Source organism: Odontomachus brunneus, unplaced genomic scaffold (assembly GCF_010583005.1).
Source record: "Odontomachus brunneus isolate Ranch 3 - 2012 unplaced genomic scaffold, Obru_v1 Obru_scaffold_024, whole genome shotgun sequence".
In the NCBI taxonomy this organism is placed as follows: domain Eukaryota; kingdom Metazoa; phylum Arthropoda; class Insecta; order Hymenoptera; family Formicidae; genus Odontomachus; species Odontomachus brunneus.
Window position 1 is genome coordinate 990,652 of NW_022639474.1, and position 22,512 is coordinate 1,013,163.

The 22,512-nt window shown below is 42.0% G+C and overlaps 1 protein-coding gene across 6 annotated transcripts in view; it reads left to right on the forward strand.

Moving 5' to 3' along the window:
* The window catches only part of LOC116842322 (disintegrin and metalloproteinase domain-containing protein 10), a 179,202-nt gene that overhangs the window by 64,554 nt on the left and 92,136 nt on the right, over positions 1-22,512 (forward strand). For 3 of the 6 annotated variants that reach the window (XM_032811362.1, XM_032811364.1, XM_032811366.1), the window contains exon 2: positions 1,552-1,596. The exons of the other annotated variants lie outside the window; for them this stretch is intronic. In XM_032811362.1, the coding sequence (XP_032667253.1) occupies positions 1,552-1,596 (45 nt within the window). The remainder of the gene's footprint in view (positions 1-1,551; positions 1,597-22,512) is intronic. 6 annotated transcript variants of the gene reach the window in all.

Here is a 22,512-nt window from a genome sequence, read left to right on the forward strand (position 1 = left end):
GTGTGTGTGTGTGTGTGTGTGTGTGTGTGTGTGTGGTCAGCATTTTTCGAATTTTTACTAGATAGTAAAGCCACCCAGCGTTTACTTATTATTTTTTATTGTCTAGTTTTTGGCCAGTATTTTCCTGGCCAGTTTCTGACTAGCAACCTGTTTTTTCCTGGAAATTTTTTTAGCTGAGATATATTTTTATTATTTGAAAAATATTTTATTAGTATAAGGAAATATACTATTAGCGTTTACCGAATAAAAATTTTTATTTCTCAAACATTTCTTTCTCTCTCTCAGTGTAGCAAATTTCGCTAAAAACGCAAATTTTTTAATAGCACATTAAAGTTCCTCAAATATAAATAGCACATATGAAATGAAAGGGTAGTTAGTCAATTACTGCGGAATGTCGGTTCTCAGCTTCAAAATTCTACAGCAATTTTTACTGTAAAGTTCTCTCCGTGCGCATTTGTCCGCTTATTTGTGATAAATAGACACAACCTACGAAATATGTGGAATTAATAACCTGCACAATTAATATAATCGAATCAAATAATGTTATTAATATTAAAATGTTATTAATATAAAAAAATATGTTTTAGTTACGGAAATTTAATACAATTACTCTTTATGCAGCATTCTCATTTCAATGTTTACTCAGTGATCGCAAGCTTTCTTTTTTTTCAATTTCCCACATTAAATTTATGCGATTTACGATTTTTTCTCGTATTTCTTGCCATCCCCCTTTCCCATGCGACACGACGAGCCCATATGTATGTATATTCGCATGCATATTTATACAAGCGTAATCCTTTCCGCTTATTTGAATATCGCGCGGAGATACGATATAATTATTTAAACGCATGCCGTGATTTATTTCCGCCCAGCATTTGCAAAGTATTGTCTCTTTTTATATCACCTAACCTAACCAGCAGGACGTGCAGATCGATGCGGCGAGTCGAAATCCCACGAAATCGCGTTCCACGCGCGCGCAGATTTCTAGCGCTTGCTTATATTAAAATTTCAGTCATGCTGACCGCCCATCCTCACGTTCTCCCGTTCGCTTTCCCTAACATCATAACACCCCTGTGCGCGCGGTGGTGCGTCGAATTAACATTTCAACGAGGACAGTCGCCCGTGCTCCTCCGTCATGATAAAACGGACGCGTTATTGCTTTACTGAATAAACATCGCGCCATCCCGAAATTCGCGGCCCGGCTGCAAATGTTGCCTGTGCGAGCCCGCCGGGTGCGAGCGTCACCGGGTGTCCCGAAAGTACCGACCCTTAAGGGTGGATTCCACGACGAAGTCACGGTCGATCGTCGGAACGGAAAACTGGAGCTCTCGCTCGTTGGCGATGCGTTATTTGCGCGGATCGCGCGATCTCGCGTCTGTATCTCGCGCAACGATTAATATTAAGCTCCCACTTGTCATTTATATGCGAAAAGTTTCGGCGGCAATCATTAACGGCGAGCCGCGAGCGTGCCGCGAATATTTGTCGCGGCGCATCGGAACGTTTTATATGCAAGCGGCGTCGCGAACCTCAGATGTGGTCTTTTTGTTGCAGGTGAGTATCAGCGGGCCGACAGTCGCTGGATAATAACCGGAAGCAGTGAGTCCGATTTTCTTTTATACGCACACCGCATGGTAATGAATCCCCGGGAAATAATGCAGACCGCGTTCTCGAAAGTGTTTTTTATTTCCAATTCCTCAAATTCGCGTTTTACAATTTATGGTAGAACGTATACATATATTATTATTTACGCATCCATAGGTATGCCGATGCGTATTACTACAGTTCGTCGAGTCGTCGGTTTGGAAAGATAACACGAGATGGTCGTATGGAGCATAAAAATATCTAAACGTGGCTCGTGTGCATCCTCATCAAAGAGGAAGGGTAATAAACATTGTATTGAGTTAATGAGACGCGCACTTTGTATCTCGGCATGATTCTTCCGACGAACAATATTCGAACACGTAAACGCGTAACTCGCCGCAAATCAGGGTGTATCAACTCAACGGGATATTGAATATTTCGAGTGGAAAATAAGCCAAAATGTAGTCGGTAACTGGCCTAAAATTTCGACTACCGTCCAGTATTTGTCCAAAATCGTTGTCTAGGTTCTACTCAGTTTGATCGCTTATTTTGACAGTAACTAAACAATCCAACTAGCCAGTTTCTAGAATTATTATCAATTTCTAACCAGTTTCTAGTCAAAACACGCCTTTAAATGGCAGAAAACACACAAAAAGTGTCACTTGTAGATTCTAAAGGAGAACCTCCTGGCAAAGTTACTAGGTTAAATAGGATCAAAAGAAGTAGATTTCAGATTATCCAAATAAATATTAAACAGAGCGTTGAAGTCAAAAGTAGGATCAAAATTATGTCTCAGGTTATCACTTTAACCCCTACTTTGTGGCGCAACAAAACAAAGTCGCTCAGTACTCGTAAGGTGCTTCCAACTACGGAAGTCCGAATGGAAATTTTAACTCCACTTAACTTTCCAACATCCGTATATTCTAAAGGATCAGTGTGTGCTTTTAAGACATACGGAAGCTGAAGCTCCATTTAGTGCCTCTAAATGGCAGAAGACGCACAAAATGCCACTTGCAGGCTCTAAAGAAGATCTCTCGGCAAAGTTAGTAGGTCAAATAGATTCCAAAGAGGTTGATGTAGGCTTGAGAGTATCAAAATAAACGTTGAATAAAATACTGGGGCCGAAAGTAAGATCAAAATTTCGACTCGGGATGCGACTAGCTTTCCCGGAAATTTGTCCGCTCGGGATCCTTTCTCAACACCGCGACAATCCTCGTAAGATTAAGAACCCGCATGACAGTTTGCGGTGCATACTCGGTGGTTGAATGTTAACGCGCGTCGCTGAGAATTAGTTATCGGGAGGTCTTCTGCCGGGCCCCGGCGATCGGATGTAGCGCGGCCGGCTGAGCCGCTTATAGCCGCTCGTAACGTTAACTTTATCGTCGTTTCGTAGTTCCTTCGCGCAGGGTAATGAATTTCGCATTACCGGGGCTCTGCGTTAGCTCGGACGACGGCTGAGACAGAACTTTATTAACGGTTACGCGGATTTACGGCCGCCAGAGAAGAGCTATCGCACTGCCTTAAAATGCCCGCCCGAGTCTGCAGGTACGAGCGCTGACTTCGAAGTTCAATGCACGGGGTGTCTCGAGCGCGCTGGAAAAGAAGTCTCGAGAAAGCCGCCCGATCAAGAAAATTTCGATACAAAGGATCGAAGTATCCCAACGAAGAAATCACGTGAGTGTCGGTATTGTCAAATCGAAAGCATTTGATCGTAAAGAGTAATTGTTAATTTTCACTCACGACACGACAGAACGATCGCCTCAGATCTTGCGTAGCACGATTTCTTACTACTGCGGTTAATATACCGCGGGTCCTCCCAGTAGTTGTATTATTACTGCAGTCGTGCATTTTTCTTGGGACACACCGTGTATATCAATGTCTTGTTTGCTGGAATTCTGAGGGATGGTACGCCTCGAGAACATGCTTATTTTAATTTGCCGATGGTAAAGTGAGATTTATAGCCTATTTTCACGCAAGCAACTCTTGCATGAACAGAACTGAAGGAAACTTTAAATGTGTAACGGCTACATCGCATCGCGATCGTAAAACGGATAAGACTTCTTTACAGGGCAAGAGGGAGGAAGGGAGAGGAGAAGAGAGAGAAACGAAGGGAGGAGGAAGAGTGGACGAAAATCGAGGCGACGAAACCGATTTTTTTCGTTCGGACAATTTATCATCCGGTTATCTGACGCGTCGATAGCTCGCGAAAAGCGATTTAACGTGCCGCGGCTAAAGGGTGGCCGAAATAACGGCGACGGTGTCGACAGAGACGGGAAGCGCAGGGGTAAATGACTAATCGTCGGCCGATTATCTCGTGACGCAACATTAGACTTAATACACGAACGCTCTCTCCTTGCGTTGCCCCTTCTCGCCCCGTATCCTCCCCCGGAAACGGAATCAGCCGGCGAACAAGGGTTAATAACTCCTTCTCACGCACGTGCGCTGCCCCGGTAATTGCGCCGCTTGGTGGCGGTGCCGCCTCCCCGCTGTCGTCCCGCAGAATTTCATTCCATGATGCGTGCCGATGACACGTAATTTCGGTCGAATTAAAAAGGAAGTTGTTCCATTCTTCGCGCCGGTCACCCGGATAGATAAAGAGCGAGAGAGAAAGGGAGGAAAGCACCACGGACGATTAGCGCGTTCCCTCCTCGCGATCAACGGAAGACGGTTTGTGATGTGTGCGGGAGTGCCTCCGTCAGAGTCGCCGTGTTAGACTATGAGCTCGTCCAAATGCCTTCTGCAGCCAAGATTTTGATCCTACTTTTGGTTTCAATATTTCATTTAATACTATTTTGTGTTATGAAGCCTACAACTTGAATACTATATTCCATTTAATGTCTATTTTGATATTCTGTGATGCCTATATCAGTCTCTTTTGATTTTATTTAACTCACTAATTTTGCCGAGAAGTGTCCCTCGGAACTTACAAATGGCATTTTGTACGTTTTCTATTACTTAGGAGTGTTAGGTAAGAGATTTCAGATTCTACGTGTACTAAACATATTCTTCAGAATATACAGATGTTAGAGAGTTTATATCGAAAGTAGAGCTAAAATTTTGGGATTCATTTTCGCGCCTCATTTCTCTATTTATTGAATTTTACGTGCTTTGTGTATTTTTTTTTAAATTTTCTTTTAAATTCATTCACCGTGATTTTGTCACAAAATAAAGCGAGTAAAATGAACGACAGGCTACCTTTGACCGCTTTTGGCCCTTTCACGTTTCGCTGCAGTCATGTGTGCGAAGTATTTTAATTTCGTGCACTTTATGAAGTTATTATAACAGCATAATATCTTGTGACGTGCTTGTTGAAGGACTTATAATTATGTGTCACTAGTTACATGGAAAGGCTTTCTCTTCCATCCATATTTGGAGGTTGGTTCTTAATCGGTAATCTAACTTCTGAAATTGACCTGAATGCTGTCGTTACAATATTCATCACTGAATTGTAATAAATTGGTGAGTTTCGCCTCGCTGAAAATCACGCAACGCCTCGGCCCGCAAGCCCAGTGGTATTCGGGATCATTACGCAAAATTTATTCCACGGAGATTGAAACATTTAGCAAACCATGTCGAATCGAGTGCGTGGATTTGTATTCATGGCGAGCGATGCGAATTTCTTCCTCGTTGGGGTGAGCTTTACGGCGCATTTTTACGACAAGATATAACGCGGATTACAAGTCGTAAACGGGAAATGGTAGGTCTCTTCCATTACGCGATGCCCGAGAGCCGCGCACATCTATTACTTGATAAAGAGAAACAAAGAAAATAAAAGTAGGAGAAAAACGTAAAACGTTATCAGCCTGAGAGGTTTCCTAATTTCGAAAATTTAAGCGAGTCGAAATGTTCGTTCTACATAGACTGCAAATTCTATCGAGCTTGAAGGGCCAATTAAGAATCTTTCGAGACTTAATACTATACAAACTATACAGTACTTACGGAACTCGCATTAGATTCTAAGTATTCATAGCTTTAAATTACTTGTGATCTTTGATCGAGAACATAATTAATGAAAGATCCATATTTCCTTGTCTGTTTGACAATATTTCTTTTTGCATAAGTGATTACTTCATGAAGGTATAGCTTAATAAATAATTACAGATTCACAAGATTGTAATTATTATTAAATGATGATTATATGGATGTTGGCCTGAATTTCGACTCGAGTTTCTCTTTATTCGCAAGCGAGTTCGTTAAACGCCTGTTTAAGTCGGAAACCTCCTGTATAATGAATGATTTTGCACACCTGAAAATATACGATGCATAGCTAGCCGCTTCTCGACTTCCGAATCCTGCTTCTGACTGCTCCATCGTAGCGCTCCAGATACTCATGGCACTGACACTGACGCTCGCGTACATGCGATGCCGGCGAGAGCTCTCACACACAAGTTAGATATTTAACTTAACTATGAAATATTTTGCTGAAACATTATAATTAAAATATTAAGTCGAATTAAATATTTCAAGAAAATCAAATATATTTCAATGAAATATTTGGATTACCCGATATGGTAAATGATAACTGACGCACCGACATCGTACTCTGCGTTTGTATACGGATATAACGAATGTCTGACTGTTATGATGGCGTTGTTTATTGCGATTTATCAACTATTCAGAGCGACAGACGAGCGACGACGGTTGGCGATTGACAGGAGGTGACTTTGCCCTTCCTGCCGATTGTTTTGGTACGTTCATGCGTTGTATACTTTTTGCGTCTCCGAGTCATTGTGTTTCGAACCGACGAGCCGTGAACATACCGCGACGTGCGAAGTACGTGTATCGGTGCGCTGGTTATTATTCTCATCGGACGATTGAAATATTGAATCGAGCTCTCGTCGCTACCGCGTTAATTAACCACGCACTTTTTCGATTTAACTTCTGAATTTACGCGAGTGTCAGTTGTATAGTGTCAGTGCGACGAGAACATCAGGATCGATGGAGTAAGCAGGAGGCTGGATCGGAGAGCCAGGAAAAGAACGCGGTCAGCAATACGTCGTATATTCTAGGTATGTCAAATGATTTATTTTACATGAGGCTCCCAATTTTATAACGTACGTTCGTTGAATTTATCGAGAATAAAGGGATACGCGAGTTGAAATTTGAGCTCGGTATTTACAGCTTCTCATCATGCAATAAATAATTATAGCTTCATGAATCTCTGATTATCCATCGACATGTATGTATACGTATCTATCTTCATTTCAACCGAAATTTCGATGCAGCGGGGATTGCCATTATTCCAACATGAAATCAAATTTGCAAGGGCCTCTCACTTGGAGATGCTGTCAATAAAATATTTCGGACACCGCAGGAGCTAGTTACGACTGTCGGCAAGTTCGAAGTCTCATAAATTGCACGTCACGTCGGAGAAGGCGAGCTGCATTTTGCCCGTCCTAGTCTGGCGAGGGCGATGTGATAAGTTCGAGAAAGTACTTCACGATGGGTCACTAAAATTGAGTCAACGGCGCTCTTAAGGAGTTTATATCAAAATGTTTAAAATTATACAAGAATTTAACCTAACATTTATCGTAAGATGTACGTTCGTAGTTAAAGTTTCATGCATCGTACATGAGAAATTTAATATTGAACGTCGCAATTTTGCACGCGTAATCTTACGACAGAAACAATATAAATGATCATTATTCCAATAAAGTAGAAGTCACTATTTTATAATAGTGAATGGGTATGGAAACAATTATTTTTTCAAAAATTAAAAGATTTTTTTGTCAATATTATTACAAATAAATATATAGAAAGATTTTTTCAAAGATTAACCTTTTGAGCCATTCGTTTTATTTCTCGATGAAATTTTTTCAAATTTTGCATATAGGAGACTTCAGAATCACTGATTACGAATTTGAAATCACAAAGTTAAAATTAGAAATGGCGAATCTAATATGATCTAATATAAGTTGGCAAAATTAGCAATCTCGTTTTTAGTATTATCTAGAAATAACGACGACATTTCCTCCATATGAAAGAGATATTTGCGTTTTTTACAAGAAACTTACAAATTGAAACATGTTTCAATAGTTCATTGTAAAAAATAGAGCTTACAGAAAATGTTGAGAAAATTCCACTATGGCTCAAAGGGTCAACTCAAGTCGAGCTAAATAGACCATCTTGATGAGTAACACAAACGCAGACGTCATTTTCGACGAAAGATTGAACTTTTCTAGAATCTAGACTCCAGGCTCTGACTAAGGGATTCTACGCTTAAGTTTACTGGTGCACCACGGTTGGCGTGACAGCAGCACGGTTTGCAAAAGCGCAATGTTGCAATGCGGCGCGTTACATAACGAGCGAATTGCACTGAGACACTGAGACATACGAGGAACCTATTGCTATGTCTAACTTGCATTCGCAACGCGAGGACAGGGCGTTTACCTTTGAGCGGGCAGCCGTGGATTAAACCCGCTAGACACCTTAATTCGATCGACGGAAGTGAAACCGCGACACTCCGCACGGCGTGAGGAGGCTCCGTTTGAGCGCTTGGAACCACTTTGATCCCTCGCGAAGTCCGTCCGCAGGTACACAAATCGTCCTCCCGCCGTCTTTGTGCTTGACGCTTTTGCAATGTCTGTTTCTGTCCTTCGTCTCGCGACCGTCGTCCCGCGATAATCGCCAAATATAGAGTAACGCTATCAGGCTGACGCGAGACATGAGGAAGCGGATGTTGAGCCGGGAGCGGTTATTGACGCGAAACTGGCGAACTGGAAACCGATATTAGCACAATTTCGCGAAAACATCTCCTACAAGGCGAAGTTCGGATCTGTTAATATTTAGTTCGGCTAAATTTCCAAAGTCGGCAATCTTGCAACTTCGTCTAAATATTGGAACCTAAATATAGACTCTCCTTTCAACGAAAAAGACTTAGAGATCCGGAAAGCTTTTTAACTATCAGCCGCTTTTCCTATCTGTTTTTTAATTCAAACGAGGAGACCAATAATGTGATTACAGTTGACACAAATATCACGCTAAGGCAACGGACTATATCTGGCTCAAACTTAATCAGCTTTATGATCAGCTTAATGTGATCTGATTGTCATTTCCGCGCGATTTAGCAGACATATTTTTCCGGGATACTTTTGTTACTTTGAGAAGAAATGCATCTGTGCTAAATCTTCTAAAAATAAACCTGGCCGCTTTCGACAATTATAACATTTGGCTTGCCTTCGCTTGCAATGACATGCACAGCATCAATCTGCGCAATTACACAGTTTCAATGTGCGCGGAGACGTTTTGATATAAGATACGATTGTTACTAGGACATACATGTAAACTTTCTCTCGTAATAATCGAATTATTAGAGCGGAGTCGGACTTGGCTAATTGCCATGCGGATGGAAAATCATCGCAAGTAACACGAGCGATATAATAGACTCAAACATCGCTAATTCTATTATCCCGTTATCGACTTTATCGGAAACAAGCCCGGAACGTTTATGGAAACCGAGCGGATCTGACGGAGTGTGACCACACGATCGAGCTACGATGCCTTAATGACACGTAACAAATGCAATCAGGAGAGATTCTCGCTTCACTTCGCGTTTCGCTCAATTAACTTTTTTTCCGATTGCCGCCAATGGAGTATTCGACGTACTCAAGAAACGGAGGGATAAAGGGAAAAAAGTTCAAATAGAGACGCAGTAGATGTACATAAACAATGAATGCTGAATTAGAAGACGTGGGAATAGAGGGAAAAAGAGAGAGAGAGGGGGAGGGAGAGAGAGGGAGAGGGGAGAGAGAGAGAGAGAGGACGGTGGGACAAGTTTGCGCAGGATTTATCGCGGTTTTATGAACTCGCATTTGGAATCCTCGGGCACAAAGCGCGAGCGTCAACGTCTACACATTCAAGTGGAAATTAGCACCCTCTTGCTTTACCTTGATTCCGCCGTACTCCCATCGCGAACTGCCGCTTTCTCGTGTTTGTTTTATTTCCATTCTTAAGCCGAAAAGTTCCGCGATGAATCTCCATTATATCGCGAACGGGACGAGATTTATTGCGCGATCGACGGCACAGTAAACCGACCGAAATAAATAATGCTCAGGCATAATCGTAATTTATTTTTTAATCCTCCCTTATGCCCCCCCAAAAATTTCCTGGTAATGTTAAATTGCTTTTGAGGCTTATTGTATCTTTTTCAATTACAGGAGAGATTCTCGCTTCACTTCGCGTTTCGCTCAATTAACTTTTTTTCCGATTACCGCCATTGGAGTATTCGACGTACTCAAGAAACGGAGAGATAAAGGAGAGAAAGTTCAAATAGAGACGCGGTAGATGTACATAAACAATGAATGCTGAATTAGAAGACGCGGGAATAGAGGGAAAGAGAGAGAGAGAGAGAGAGAGAGAGAGAGAGAGAGAGAGAGAGAGAGAGAGAGAGGACAATGGTGACAAGTTTTCGTAGGATTTATCGCGGTTTTATCATAACAAATACAAATTTCATATATTGTATTTTATTTTTCCTTAGAAAAATTTTAAATCTCTCAAAGAAAATAGTAATAAAAATAAAAAGAAATCTAGATGTGCTTAAAAGAAACTCACTCTGGGGAGAATCGCGCAGCCATTTTAAGTCACCACTGAAAAGATTACAGCGAAGCATACGAAGATCCATCTATCGTAATGAGCACATGAAAACTTTGAATCACATTGATTAAACCGTTCGTTGCATTTTTATACAAATAGGAAAGTCTTGTATATTATACAGGGTGTTCCCAAAAGGTGGTACCAAATTTTAGGGGTATGGTATGTAGTACTCGTTAAAACAAACCAAAAACTCTTAATGAACAGTACTCCGAAAACCTTTTATTTCCGAGTTATGAAGCATTTTGTTCTGTGAAAAATAGAAAATAAATTAAATCTACAATAAATGTTCAATGTGCCTTCGGCTCATGTCAATACACATTTCGGCATGTTTCGTCATTGAAGGTCAAAGAGTCCAGGTTTATTTCGTATTTGTTGACAACAGTTTCCAAGTCTCTTAGTCAGTTAATTCACGGACGCCCGTATGTGATCACCTAATTACGCAGGGATTGTTGTATTCAACTTTGGATTGTGGACTGTGTCTAGTTTTGTGTTATCTGAAAAATGGTTAATTTTTACACAAATTCTGAAATGACAATAGATGAATTGACTCAGAGAATAGAAAACTGTTGTCAACAAACCCGGAATCTTTGAACGTGTTCGATTTCAATGAGGAGACGTGCCGAATTGTGTGTTGAAATGGACGGAGAGCACATTGAATATTTATTGTAAATTTTAGTTATTTTCTATTTTTCACAGAATAAAATGCTTCATAACTCAGAAATAAAAGGTTTTCTCAGTACTGTTTATTTTTTTGGTTTGTTTTAACGAGTACTACATACCCCTAAAATTTGGTATCACCTTTTGGGAACACTCTGTATTGGTTAAAAAAAGTTTAGTTCGTATTGGTTAAAACACTCTGTATTGGTTAAAAAAAGTTTAGTTCGATTTTTCAGTAGAATTTGACTTTATTGTGTCTAATAAAAACATTCTCGTTCACTAATTGCTAGTTGAACACTTTCAAAGATATAAATTACAACGTCTCGAGGGAACCTACGTGCAATTTAGAGTCTTGCTCGCTTTCGCTCGTACGTGGTTAGTCCTAGATTGCGATGGGTTTGAACTAACGCGAGAAGCGGGCAATTTTCAAGCTGAACAACGGGCAGCAATTAAAAAGCAGATAGTCGAACACGGGATCAAACGTTGTCGAACACGGCCATCAAGGATCAACAAATCCTTTGCGGCTTACCATAGCTTACGACTTTAGACCGTCATATTAATCTCAAACAACCGTCCCTAGTGCGCCTCAGAGGCGGCATGAATATGTATGCGCCACATAACCACCGGGCGGACCCTCCGTCGAGTGGCAAATCGTGAGTAGCTCCCGCTTCCAAACCAGAGCAGTAGGATCAACCAGCTAAATTGCAGACATCGGCTGCGCTGATTAGGTGGAATCTGGCCGAAGTGACCAACTCCGCGTTCCCGCAAATGTTGATCGCGTTAGAACCAGTTTGATTGTCTCGTCGTTCGACCGTCGCCCAAGTATTCCAAACTTCAGACAACCTGAAATTGGTTCTAATCTCGGTCATTTGAATCAGTGCCGCCATAACGAGTCAAATATTGTAAAGCTCGTCGCGTGCTGCGACGTGTTCCACGTGTCCCGCGAACACTGATCACGTTAGGAAATTGAGGAAACGTACGCATACAGAAAAGCACATGCTGCATTCTAATAATAAATATTATTTGTCTCGAGTATTTCATAAGTTTATATATCCGCAAGTCTGTCACAAGCTCATCATAAATATCGAACTTGTTTAAAATATATTCTGAATCCTAGCAAGTTTAGCGTGTCAATCAAGAATGTTAAATTAAAAGAAATATCCGATTTACTCATTACCGAGCCAACTTTTTTCCCGATAAAAAGTTTTATGATATTCTTGTAGAAAGAATAAATTTTTCTTTTGCGTGTATAATAATGAACTTTCCTCAAATTTGTCATGAGTAAATTTTTAAACTATTATCAAGAATTAATATTCTTTGTTGAAGGTAACCAAAAAAGGAGGAAAGAAAACTGAGTAATCACTTTTCTTAGAAGTAGAATGATATTTTTCTCTGTCTATATTCTCGATTATTAACAAAGATATTAAAGGCTTTTAAGATAATCAACTAAGCGTTAAAAATCGGCTAAATAAAAGTCTGCGACGTAAGTGCACAAGCTTAAGTAATTAAAAAAGATGTAGATAAAAAGACACACATACATATACATCTAATACACACGAGAGGTTTTTAATATTTACTTGTTACTTTTAACTCGTTATTTTTAACATTTACTCGAAATTTACTCGTATATTACATGTTGACAAATAATATCATATAAATATATCATATAAATATATGATCAAGCTGATTAATAATCAGCGGAAAGTTTCGTACATTTGATTCTGTTTCCTCGAGTGTCATTCAAAGCATTATAGAACACGCGTAAACGTCCACCAAAAACACGCGATTAATCATGTTGAATCGGGACACCCTTTTATCGTGTTCGTTTGTCTGACCAGGAACATCACGCCCTGAAAAAAAAGAGCAAGCGTTGTGTACTTGCAATGCTCAAGAGTCACGCTACGCTGCTAAACAATTCTATTTCATTTAATCATAGAGCGGTAAGTCCCGAAGCAGTCTCTTCCTACGAGGTTGCATAATACAGAATCGATTTGCTGTCGCGAGATGACTAGCATTAGCCACAGGACATAATTCAGGGCACTCCCCTACCAGGATCACTCTCAGTCAGACACTTCAGCTTGAATTTCTGTCTGTGTCGGTTGGATACTTAATAACAGGGTGTCTACCAGGATAAGAGAATTAAAAAAAAGAACCTCTGGAATTCACGGAGAATCTTTCTAACCGGAGAGAAGTCGGGGAATTTGATCGAGACTCGGGGAATCTATTAAAACTATCTGCTTAAAGATTTTGCTTTTATTTTGGGAGCGATTCTGAGTCTCAGTATGAAGGTCCTTTACAGTTCCCCGGTATCTTTCCCCAATTTGACATTTAGAACTTGACTTTCTAGTTTTTTTCCCTTGTAATCCGAGGAATGTAGAGGGGGCACTATGAAACCCATATACTTAACAAACTCATTTCAAATTTGCATCTAAGGACGTTCCTATTTTGTCCGAGGATTTGGGTGAAAATGCTTGGAAAATCGGAGGATTTGCGGGCAATTGCTTCTTCACCGTCTGAATAGACATCCCGAACAACGTCGCGTGGTAAACGTCGATCGTTACTTTGGCTTAGGTTTGTTAGGTTTCTTTAAAAAAATTAGTGATCTGTTTCCGCGACAAAATACATTTGGTTATTCTTAACAATTTTGCTATTAATTTTTCGCAAAGTTTCACATCTTTCCATAAACATGCGAACATTAACACAATCAATATTGATTACATTACCGAGATATTTAGATCAATTCTGGTCAAGATATCAGATATAACATGCTTTTATCTCATACAATTATATTTATTAAATGTATATACAGAGTAAGTATATTTATTATTACAGAGTAATTATATTTATTAAATGTATATACAGAGTATCTCAACTCGATTTCACAATCTCTTGTGAGGGCGTAGAGCGGGTTGAGATGAATTCAAAAATCCGATACCTTTCTACGATATTCGCAATAACTATCGAGATATAAGTATAATTATCGAAAGAAAATTAAACTATAATAGATTCGTAAATGATGACGTTCAATATGATTGATAAACTGTAGTGACGACGTCTGTCGTCATACACTTGTATATTAGGTCAAACTGAACGAAAAAATCCTATCATTTTGCAAATACGTAGATTTTTAATTATTAAAGAAGATTAGTGTATTATCGCGCAAAATCGTGGAACAATTCTCTTTCATTAATAATTAAAAATTTACATGGTTATTTACAAGATAGTAGAAGATTTCCCGTTTAGTTTGATCTAATGTACACGACGGCAGATGTCATCTACCATATCATGCATGATTATTCACCAATCTTCTACAATTAATATCTCGATCATTATTGTGATTTGCGCAAAACGGTATTTTTTGCTCATTTCAACTCGCTTTACGTCCTCGCGAAAAATTGTGAAGCCGAGCTGGGACAATTTGTATATAAATCTTTTTGTATTTAAACTTATTATTATTCGCACGCTTCGTGTTTTTGACTCACGTCGCTTCGCGCTCTGCAACTTTTATCGCGGCTGCTTCCGGCAGGACGCACTGCTTTTTTCAGTTGGAATTATCAAGTTTCTAGCTCGTCAGCCGTTCGCGAAGTCGTTTACATCTCTTGAAATTCCAAAATTCCGGATTATAAACCGCCGACACGATGGCACCCCCTTAATATCACCATATAGAGAGATAGAGAGAGGAGAAAAAAGGAGAAAAGGGGGCAAGAAGCGCGCTCCATAGTTTTGGAAAATCACTTCGGCATACAGTGCGCGAACAGGAGGGCGAGCGGCCGCGAGGGGGAGGGGGACTCGTATTTTCCGCTCGATTTCTCGCGGCTTATCGATTGCGCCACCTCTCGCGGAAGAAACACGGCGTGCATTTGGCCGGGCTTTAAGAGTTCGTTCAACATCGTTTTAATAAGTCTCCTAAACGCCTCGGTTATAACTGGGCGTCGGTGGTTTGCGTTTGGCAAGGGTTCAAAACGAGGACTGTGCCGTTAATGGCGCAAACACCGCAGTAGCGCTATGAATAATGGGTCCAGCTTCCGTACGCCTCGGAACAAACGTAAATGCAAAAAGATGCGCGTCGCTGCATAAGGACGCTGTAGACTTTCGGAAAAAATACGCGACCATAAGTCAGGTTTTCTTGGAGCGACGAGGTTCGAAGTGTGAGAAGCGTCCAGCGGGAATTTTCTGAGAATAGCGTAATAAATGTGCCCGCGCGCGCGCATTCGCGCATAGCTCCGTAATAAATGCAATGGAAAAACTTTGTGTACGTCACGAATGCAAAATCCACGTTAGCTTCACGATGATACGGTGTTCGTCACTTTTTGCATTGCACAGAGGAGACTCATTACTTCTCTCGTCGACGCATCTTAATAGTGAAAAGTTTTAATAATTTAGAGATATTCTTATGCAGCGTCCCGATGTTCTCCGAGAATAATGTATTGGAATCAGCAACGTCGAGTCGAGTTAACAACCAAGAAACTTCACGTTTATTCAGGATGAAAACGCGAATAAAGGGAATTTAACTAACGGAACGTCGTGAACGCGGTGAACGCGCGAATTTTTCGCGACGTAGCCGTTAATATTTCGAGACGCGCGACTTCGACCCGGATCTTTCAGGATCCGTGGAGTCAGCTGCCCGAAGTGCGAATCTTTGCACAGCAAACTGACATGGTATTCGCTCGTCCATGATTTGTCTACATTAACCCATAAATAATTTCGTTTTGTTCACTTCCTCCCAGAAAAGATTATAACTAAATTATTTATGGGCAAATGTGGACAAATCGTGAACAAGCAAATGTCATGTTAGTTTCGTAAAAATTTGCATTTTCAGCCAGCTAACTTCCCAGACCTAGACTTTTCGGTTCTTTCGGTTGATTAGGTCGGGTGTGAAGCTTGGAATATTCACACCTCCGCTGCGATCACGCGCGAGCGCTACTATTATCTTCGACGTCTCTCCCCCTCTGTCTTTCGCTCTCTTACTCTCTGTCTGATTCTCTCTCTCTCTCTCACACATGCACGCGCTGCTGGTAAGAAGATGCTTTGTGTCAGGGATAAAGCCAGCCAATATACACCCAGCGGTCCGTGATTTTGGAGCTTGTCTAGCACCCGCTATAGAACCCTGCTCTTTATGCTCTGCCTTCCGCGTAAATTCTACCAGAATTTCGCCACCTCCGCCAGATTCCAGCGTAGTTTCGTCCCGCCCGCTCTACGTCTCTTTCTTCACAGGTCGTCGCTCACCCTGATATATATATTTCGTCCCACCTTCTTCGTGAAGTGATTCTCAAAGCATACCTTTCGAGGCTGCGCCTCTGTCCATCTAACTCTCGCCGGCTTCGTCATCCAGCTCGGGCAGACGGGCGTTCGAGCGAACGCTTTGACCGCCTCTGGAATTCCCTCTCGCTCACCAGCTCTTTACCTCGCTAACGGTGTCGGTCGGTCGGTTACCGCTCTTCCCTTTCCGCATCGGTTCTTAATACATTCCAGCCGGAAAAGCGCGAGGCAGCCGAACTCGCCGCGCTCGTGTTCGCCTTGATCTTCCTCATGGCGTTACACGCTAGGTTTATCTAACGTGCGTCGGCTTTACCTACGGTTGGCAGCAGGCCAACGTACGCGGAGGCCGCGCTCTAAACGCCACCGGGATGGCGAAGTCGGATGGCGGAGGGTAACAAGAGACGTTTGCCTGGAAAGACGCTCGAGAGCACCTCGAGAGCACGGCGTGTGAATCCACGTGGTCCAATTTTCCTAACCTCTTGGTACACTAACTAACAGTTAAATCATATGTCGATCTTTTTTTTTCCTAAATTAAACCAGGACAGATATATGATGTTGGCTAGCTTACTAAGAGGTTAGTAAGATCGTGCACGCGAAGTAATCGCTCGTCGTCGTAAGTGGAATCGAAATTGCTGAGTGTCCAAATTTTGCGCGTCCAAGTTTTCCGACGCGCATGGAATATCCTTTCGACGCAAAACCCGTGCGCGGTCGCGGCTCTCCGAGCCACGACCTGATTCCGCGCTCGCTTCTGGGTCGCGCACTTTAACCTACTTGACGAAGCGGGTTGCACCGCGAGCTATAGCACGAGGGCGATCTCCAATCGAAAATCGCGCCATGCCAGCCAACCACTGAGCTTAGATAGTGCTCCTTCGATTCCTAGCGATTTCAAGCGGGTCCAATATGCGGGGGTAGCGAAGAGACGTGGTTATCTCGTCCTACGACCGTCTAATATAGTCGTGTCGAACGAGAGAGATATAAAAAGACGTCTAGGGTGAGGAGCGACATTTAAAAGTCGCGTTGTCGTCGAACGACGCGCTCTAGTCGGCATAGTCGGCACGTTCGGCATTAGTATCAAAATTTCACTGTGTAATAATGGCCGCGTCGCCTGCGGATTATTCCGCATTAAGTGATACGGGCCGTTCCGAGTCGAGATTTGATCTTCTTGCCATCTGATTGCGAGCGCTTTGTGAGGAACGGATTGGACCGCGCAGTCCGCAACAGACAAGCATGATCTGCGCGAAAACCGTGTGTGTGTGTGTGTGTGTGAGAGAGAGAACTTTGGTATCGTCCAGCTCCCGTATGCGAGTACCTTGATGGAGATCCACCCTTTGCGCCTCAGCCAGGTGACTGCCTGGAGCCGCGTTTGCGCAAAGCACGGGCTGCCTTACTCAAATTGGGTGACCACCTCGTATGTAGGTAGCGACGCTTTCGTAAATCATGAACGTTCCATGCGCCATGACGTCAACGAAGAGCGGCACTATTCGGAATTCTAATGTATCCCGTACGACCGAACTAGAAGACCGCGACTATAGAACTTGCCAAGTCGCGCACGATCACCTTGTTTCCAGACACTTTAATTTGTAGTCTCATATATTCACATACTGCATTATGCACACATATACGTTACACTTGAATATGAAAATATGTCGTTACCAACTGGCTATAGTTATACAGGAAGAAAATCCAACTGAGAAAGTTGTGATTCTTGAATTTTTGTTTTACCAATAGATAGTCAATACTCCACGGAAAAAAAAATTTGGTTATAAAAATTTGGTTAATGCAAAATATTTGCATTAACCAAATATCTAGTCGAATATGAACGATCTAGAAATTCAGATTGAAGTAATCCGAATTCTGTTTAAGTCAACCAAAAATCTTGTCACCTTAAGAATTCGGGTTACTTCAATCTGAATTTCTGGATTGTTCATATTCGACCAGATACTTGGTTAATTCAACCAAATCTTTTTTCCGTGCATTCTACGTGAGACGAAAAGTTCCAAGTCTTATGGGCGCCGAAAATTAATTAAGAAACAGTTTCTATTTTTCATCAGTTACGCTATTTTTCACTAGTTGCAGCTTTCTTATCCATTTTTAAGGGCTAAGCTTGTTGATGAATATCTTCTTTCCTTGAAAAGAAGAAAATTGACACCGTGTTTGACTATTTTTGAACGATCGCGAAGAACTTCAGTGCTATCTATATTTTCTAAATTATGGGTCAAATTTTCACTTCATTTTTTTCGAGACGTACTTCACGTGGATTCGATTATTCCTGCATTACTATGACCAATCGAAAAATGGCCCAGTCCCGCGGGTATATTTCAATCGGAATATTTGCAGTCGAAACGCATGACTCGGAATATTTTTCGCCCACGATTTTTACGCTTTTTTCTTGTTTCTCACAATCACGTTGATGGTGTTGTGATATTTTTTATTTTAAGTAAAACTATTATTTTAAGTAAATAGTAGCTTTGATGGAATACGTAAATAATATATACGTGAAGATGTATATAAAGAATCCCTTTTTTTGAGCCATATCCGGTGTGTTTTTTTTTTTCTCTTTTTTCGTTCAACTATTTCAATTTTGCACACTTGGGATCACGTTTGAATAGTTATATTTTCCGCTGCTGGTGTAAGCTCGCAGATATGACTTCGACGTTCGGCTATATTTAATGGCCGAATAAACGATCGATACGCGCTTCGATAAGCGATTCGGAAACAGACGGCAGTGGCTCAACGGCTGTCTGCCGGTATCGATACGTCGGGATTTAACGTCGATGTCAAACGCTCGAAATTCGTCCTTGCTGAACCCGGTGCCGGTTAGGCTTTCCATGTGCAATACATCAGCCTTTATTATGTCTGCGCCGAATGTCCATCGGTTATGTGGGGGCGTCGCGCTGACGCGATGTCACTCGTGAAAAGTTTTACCTCTACTCGTTGTTACATTTATACGTTTTTCCGTCTTACACCGAGCGCGCGCCTCTGTTTTTCAACCGTACGAGGATGATGTAGACCGAATTGCAAACTGTCCACAATGGATAGTGCGATAACATTTATTTTTCATTAAAGAATTTTTTATTAAAGAATGATTGATCTTGATTCACTACGAAATATTTGCTCATTACTGATATACAGGTTGAGTCGTAAATCACCGTTTTGAAATGTTATTTGTGAAGAAATACGCAATAGACTTTTCTAATTCTGTTCTTGTCGTTTACGGATACTGTAATCGTGTGAAATTTTGTATTATTACTGTAATAACTCAGAAAAAAGATTCTAAATTTGAATGTTCTTTTCACTGATATTGTAGCCTTGTATAAAAAGAAGCAGGAGAATCTGCTATAAAATTTGTTCATAAATTACACTTCAAAAATTGGACAGAGAAAAAATTACACGGAGGAAAAATTGGATTGTATAAAGTTTGCGTGTGGTTGTAATGAACGAACCAACGCGTTTTTGTTGAAACGAAGTTTCCGGTTTTTAGAACCAAATTTGGGTCATAATAACTTCAGGAATTCTGTGCTCTTCGATCAAAACGCGCCAATTTGTTCGTCAAACATCAAACTTCACGTTCGTACAACCTCATTTTTTCCTCCGCGTAGTTTTAAGTGACTTATAACTCAATTTGTGCGCGAGACATTTCTGCATGTCGATGTCTTGCTTATATTACTGCTGATAGCAAAGAATTTCGCATTTCAACACTCGTTCCTTTAAATCTACTTAGAGACTTTATGTAAATACCATCTAAAATAAGGAAAATTACGTTGTTGTATTCAACAACGAGATCTTTCCGTATTCTATTCGGCAATCACATCTGAGAACCGCGATGTGGCTTTGATCGGCCGTAATCTTCGTGAAAAACTTGGCGACAATTTTGCTCACATCTAATCTTCTCATTCGTATCCTCTTTATTCCGCACGATTATCTTAATACAATTGATACGCGCTACAACGCTCAGCTCAATCAGCCAACTTCTCATCTTGCGAAATCGACGTCGCCCATGCATGCCTATCCCCGCGATTCAGTAAGCTCCGTCGATCTATCGCCGTATCGCTTAATCTGTGCAGAAGCACCGTCGTACCCGCCGAGTGCCGTGACGTCGGTGTTCCTCGTCGTCTTCGTTGCATTAGCCGTGCACGAGCGACCATAAGCGAGCGCGCACAGAAACGCCGCGAGCGAAGCGGCCGCCTTTCGCTGTCGTTCCTCAGGGTAACCCGTTTAATTTCCTGAGTTAATGCGCGACTGAGTGTCTGCCGCGAGCGTCGCGCGATCGCGATTGCAGCCAGCCGAGCATCGCCGCGTAATGCATCTCGCAGACGTTGCCTCTTCCGCAGGAGCAAGACTCGTGGACTTTGCCTCGCGGAAGGCAGCGTTTGATTTACGGCATTTATCGTGGGTGCGGCCGCGTGCAGCGCGCATCGACTTTTTCTCCCCGGAAGAAATTAACGTTGCGTAGGGATTTAAACGTGTACGTATGCGCCATTAAACGATAAAGGCCGGCTGCGTAAACGCGCGACTCGAAGGTGGCAAGAACGGAAACGTACCGTTGCTGCTGAATCATCGAAATCAATCGTCTTACCGTTATCCTAGTCCAGATCACGTGGAAAGACGCTCTCTAAGGTACAGTCAGTGTATCCCACATTGAAATGCTATACTGATAACTGGTGGTTTAGTTACAAGTCAGGCATTGCAATCAGTAAACCTCCTTGAAACGAGATCAGTCAGTAGTAGCGACTAGAGTCCTCAAATCAAAGTTGGGACAGCGTGGTTTCTGATTAAAAAAATAACTACAATCACGATAAAGAAATGACTATTTTAAGTTACGGTCAAGAAAATTATTTCTTTCTTGAATTCTAATATAATGTCAGTAGTAACAATCTTATATACATATTGCTATTTTCGCGTTGGAACGACTAAAAACACAGTCGAGATAAAAAATAACTGTAATATTTGTTAGATCAATCATTTTTTCTTTTAGCGCGGGGATTATTCGCGTTTATCTTCGCGGCGGCTCTTTTCTTAACCTAACCGTACTGTATCCGTCGTAACAACGGATACTCACCTGATGTGTTCGGCTGACAGCTGCTCATCATTGGCACTCAAGCAGGATCTGCATCCTGCGGGATAACCGCGCGAGTGATTATTCATGCCGCAACGTCACCGCGAGAATGCTATCTATGGTGCTGCTGCTGCTGCTGCTCCTGCAGCAGCAGCAGTAGCAGCAACGGTGGTCGGTGAACCGAGGGCGGGTATGTTTTATGCAAGCGATTGATTTTAGCTTTGCATTACGAGGCGACCGAGGGAGGAAGGAAGGTCGAGGGAGAGAATGATGGAAGGCAAGTCCATTGTGAGGCTGGCAAGAATCGGGCAGATAAAGCGAAGAAAGGGAGAGGACTCGAAGACGCCGCGAAAGAAAGGAAAGGAGAGAAAAAAAGGATGCATTAAAATGCTCTCCGCCCTATGTGAAATCGATGGCGCTCCGCCATGTCCCTTCCCTTCGTCTTATTTGCATTCGCGGCCTATAAATCGTCGCTCTGTAATTTATTCATTTTGGCAATGCCTTTTACGACTTTCTTGAATATTGCCCTACGCCCGACATCGATATGCGTTCGCGGTGCATAATAGAGGATCTCCTCGCCGTGCGTCTGCTCTGTGATTCATAGGAGAATCACTGGAATTCGCTCCGGAATAATGTATATTTTACTCCGACGAAGTAGCGACGGAAACATTTCGCGGTAATTTAACGCCGATAATATCGGACAGATGTAGACCGGGCCTTATCCCGTGTTGACGCGACACGTGTGTGTTTTGTACCAAATAGTTCGCCCTCTCTTTTTTCAGCCGTGTGTTTGACCCAGAAACGAGCTCGCGGAAGTTGGCGCGTAACTTTTTCGCCGTGCATATAATTAGATGCTCGCCCGGTAACAAGCTCCTGTTGTTTTCGGTAATGCTAAAGACTGAGATAATTAGTGCAATACGTATAACGAGGCCCCGGCTGCACGACGGATGGTGCCTCGCTCGCCGGGGCCACGCCGGATAGTCCTGGTTGGACGTCAGCCAAACTTAACTGGGGTAAGAACCGGATTCTCTGCGTCACCCACGGTCTCGGGACTCCTCTCTTTGTGACATCTGCACGTTTCGCTTCTCGCCCCCGGAGACCTAACACGTGGCAGGCTATTGTGTCTACGTCATCCCTCTGGAAGTGTTCGACAAGAGAGGAAGGTGCAAAAACACAAGCGTGGATTTGTTCGATCGCTGAGTCGCGTCGCTGATAAGACCGCCGCGCTCTGACGCGTTTTACGCGATTAACTCGAAATCACGCCACAGTCGATTTGCCGTATGCGGCAATAATAAATTCATCAAACGTCAATATAGAACGCAAATATGAAAATATATGTATGTATTACATACATGTGTTATAGAACG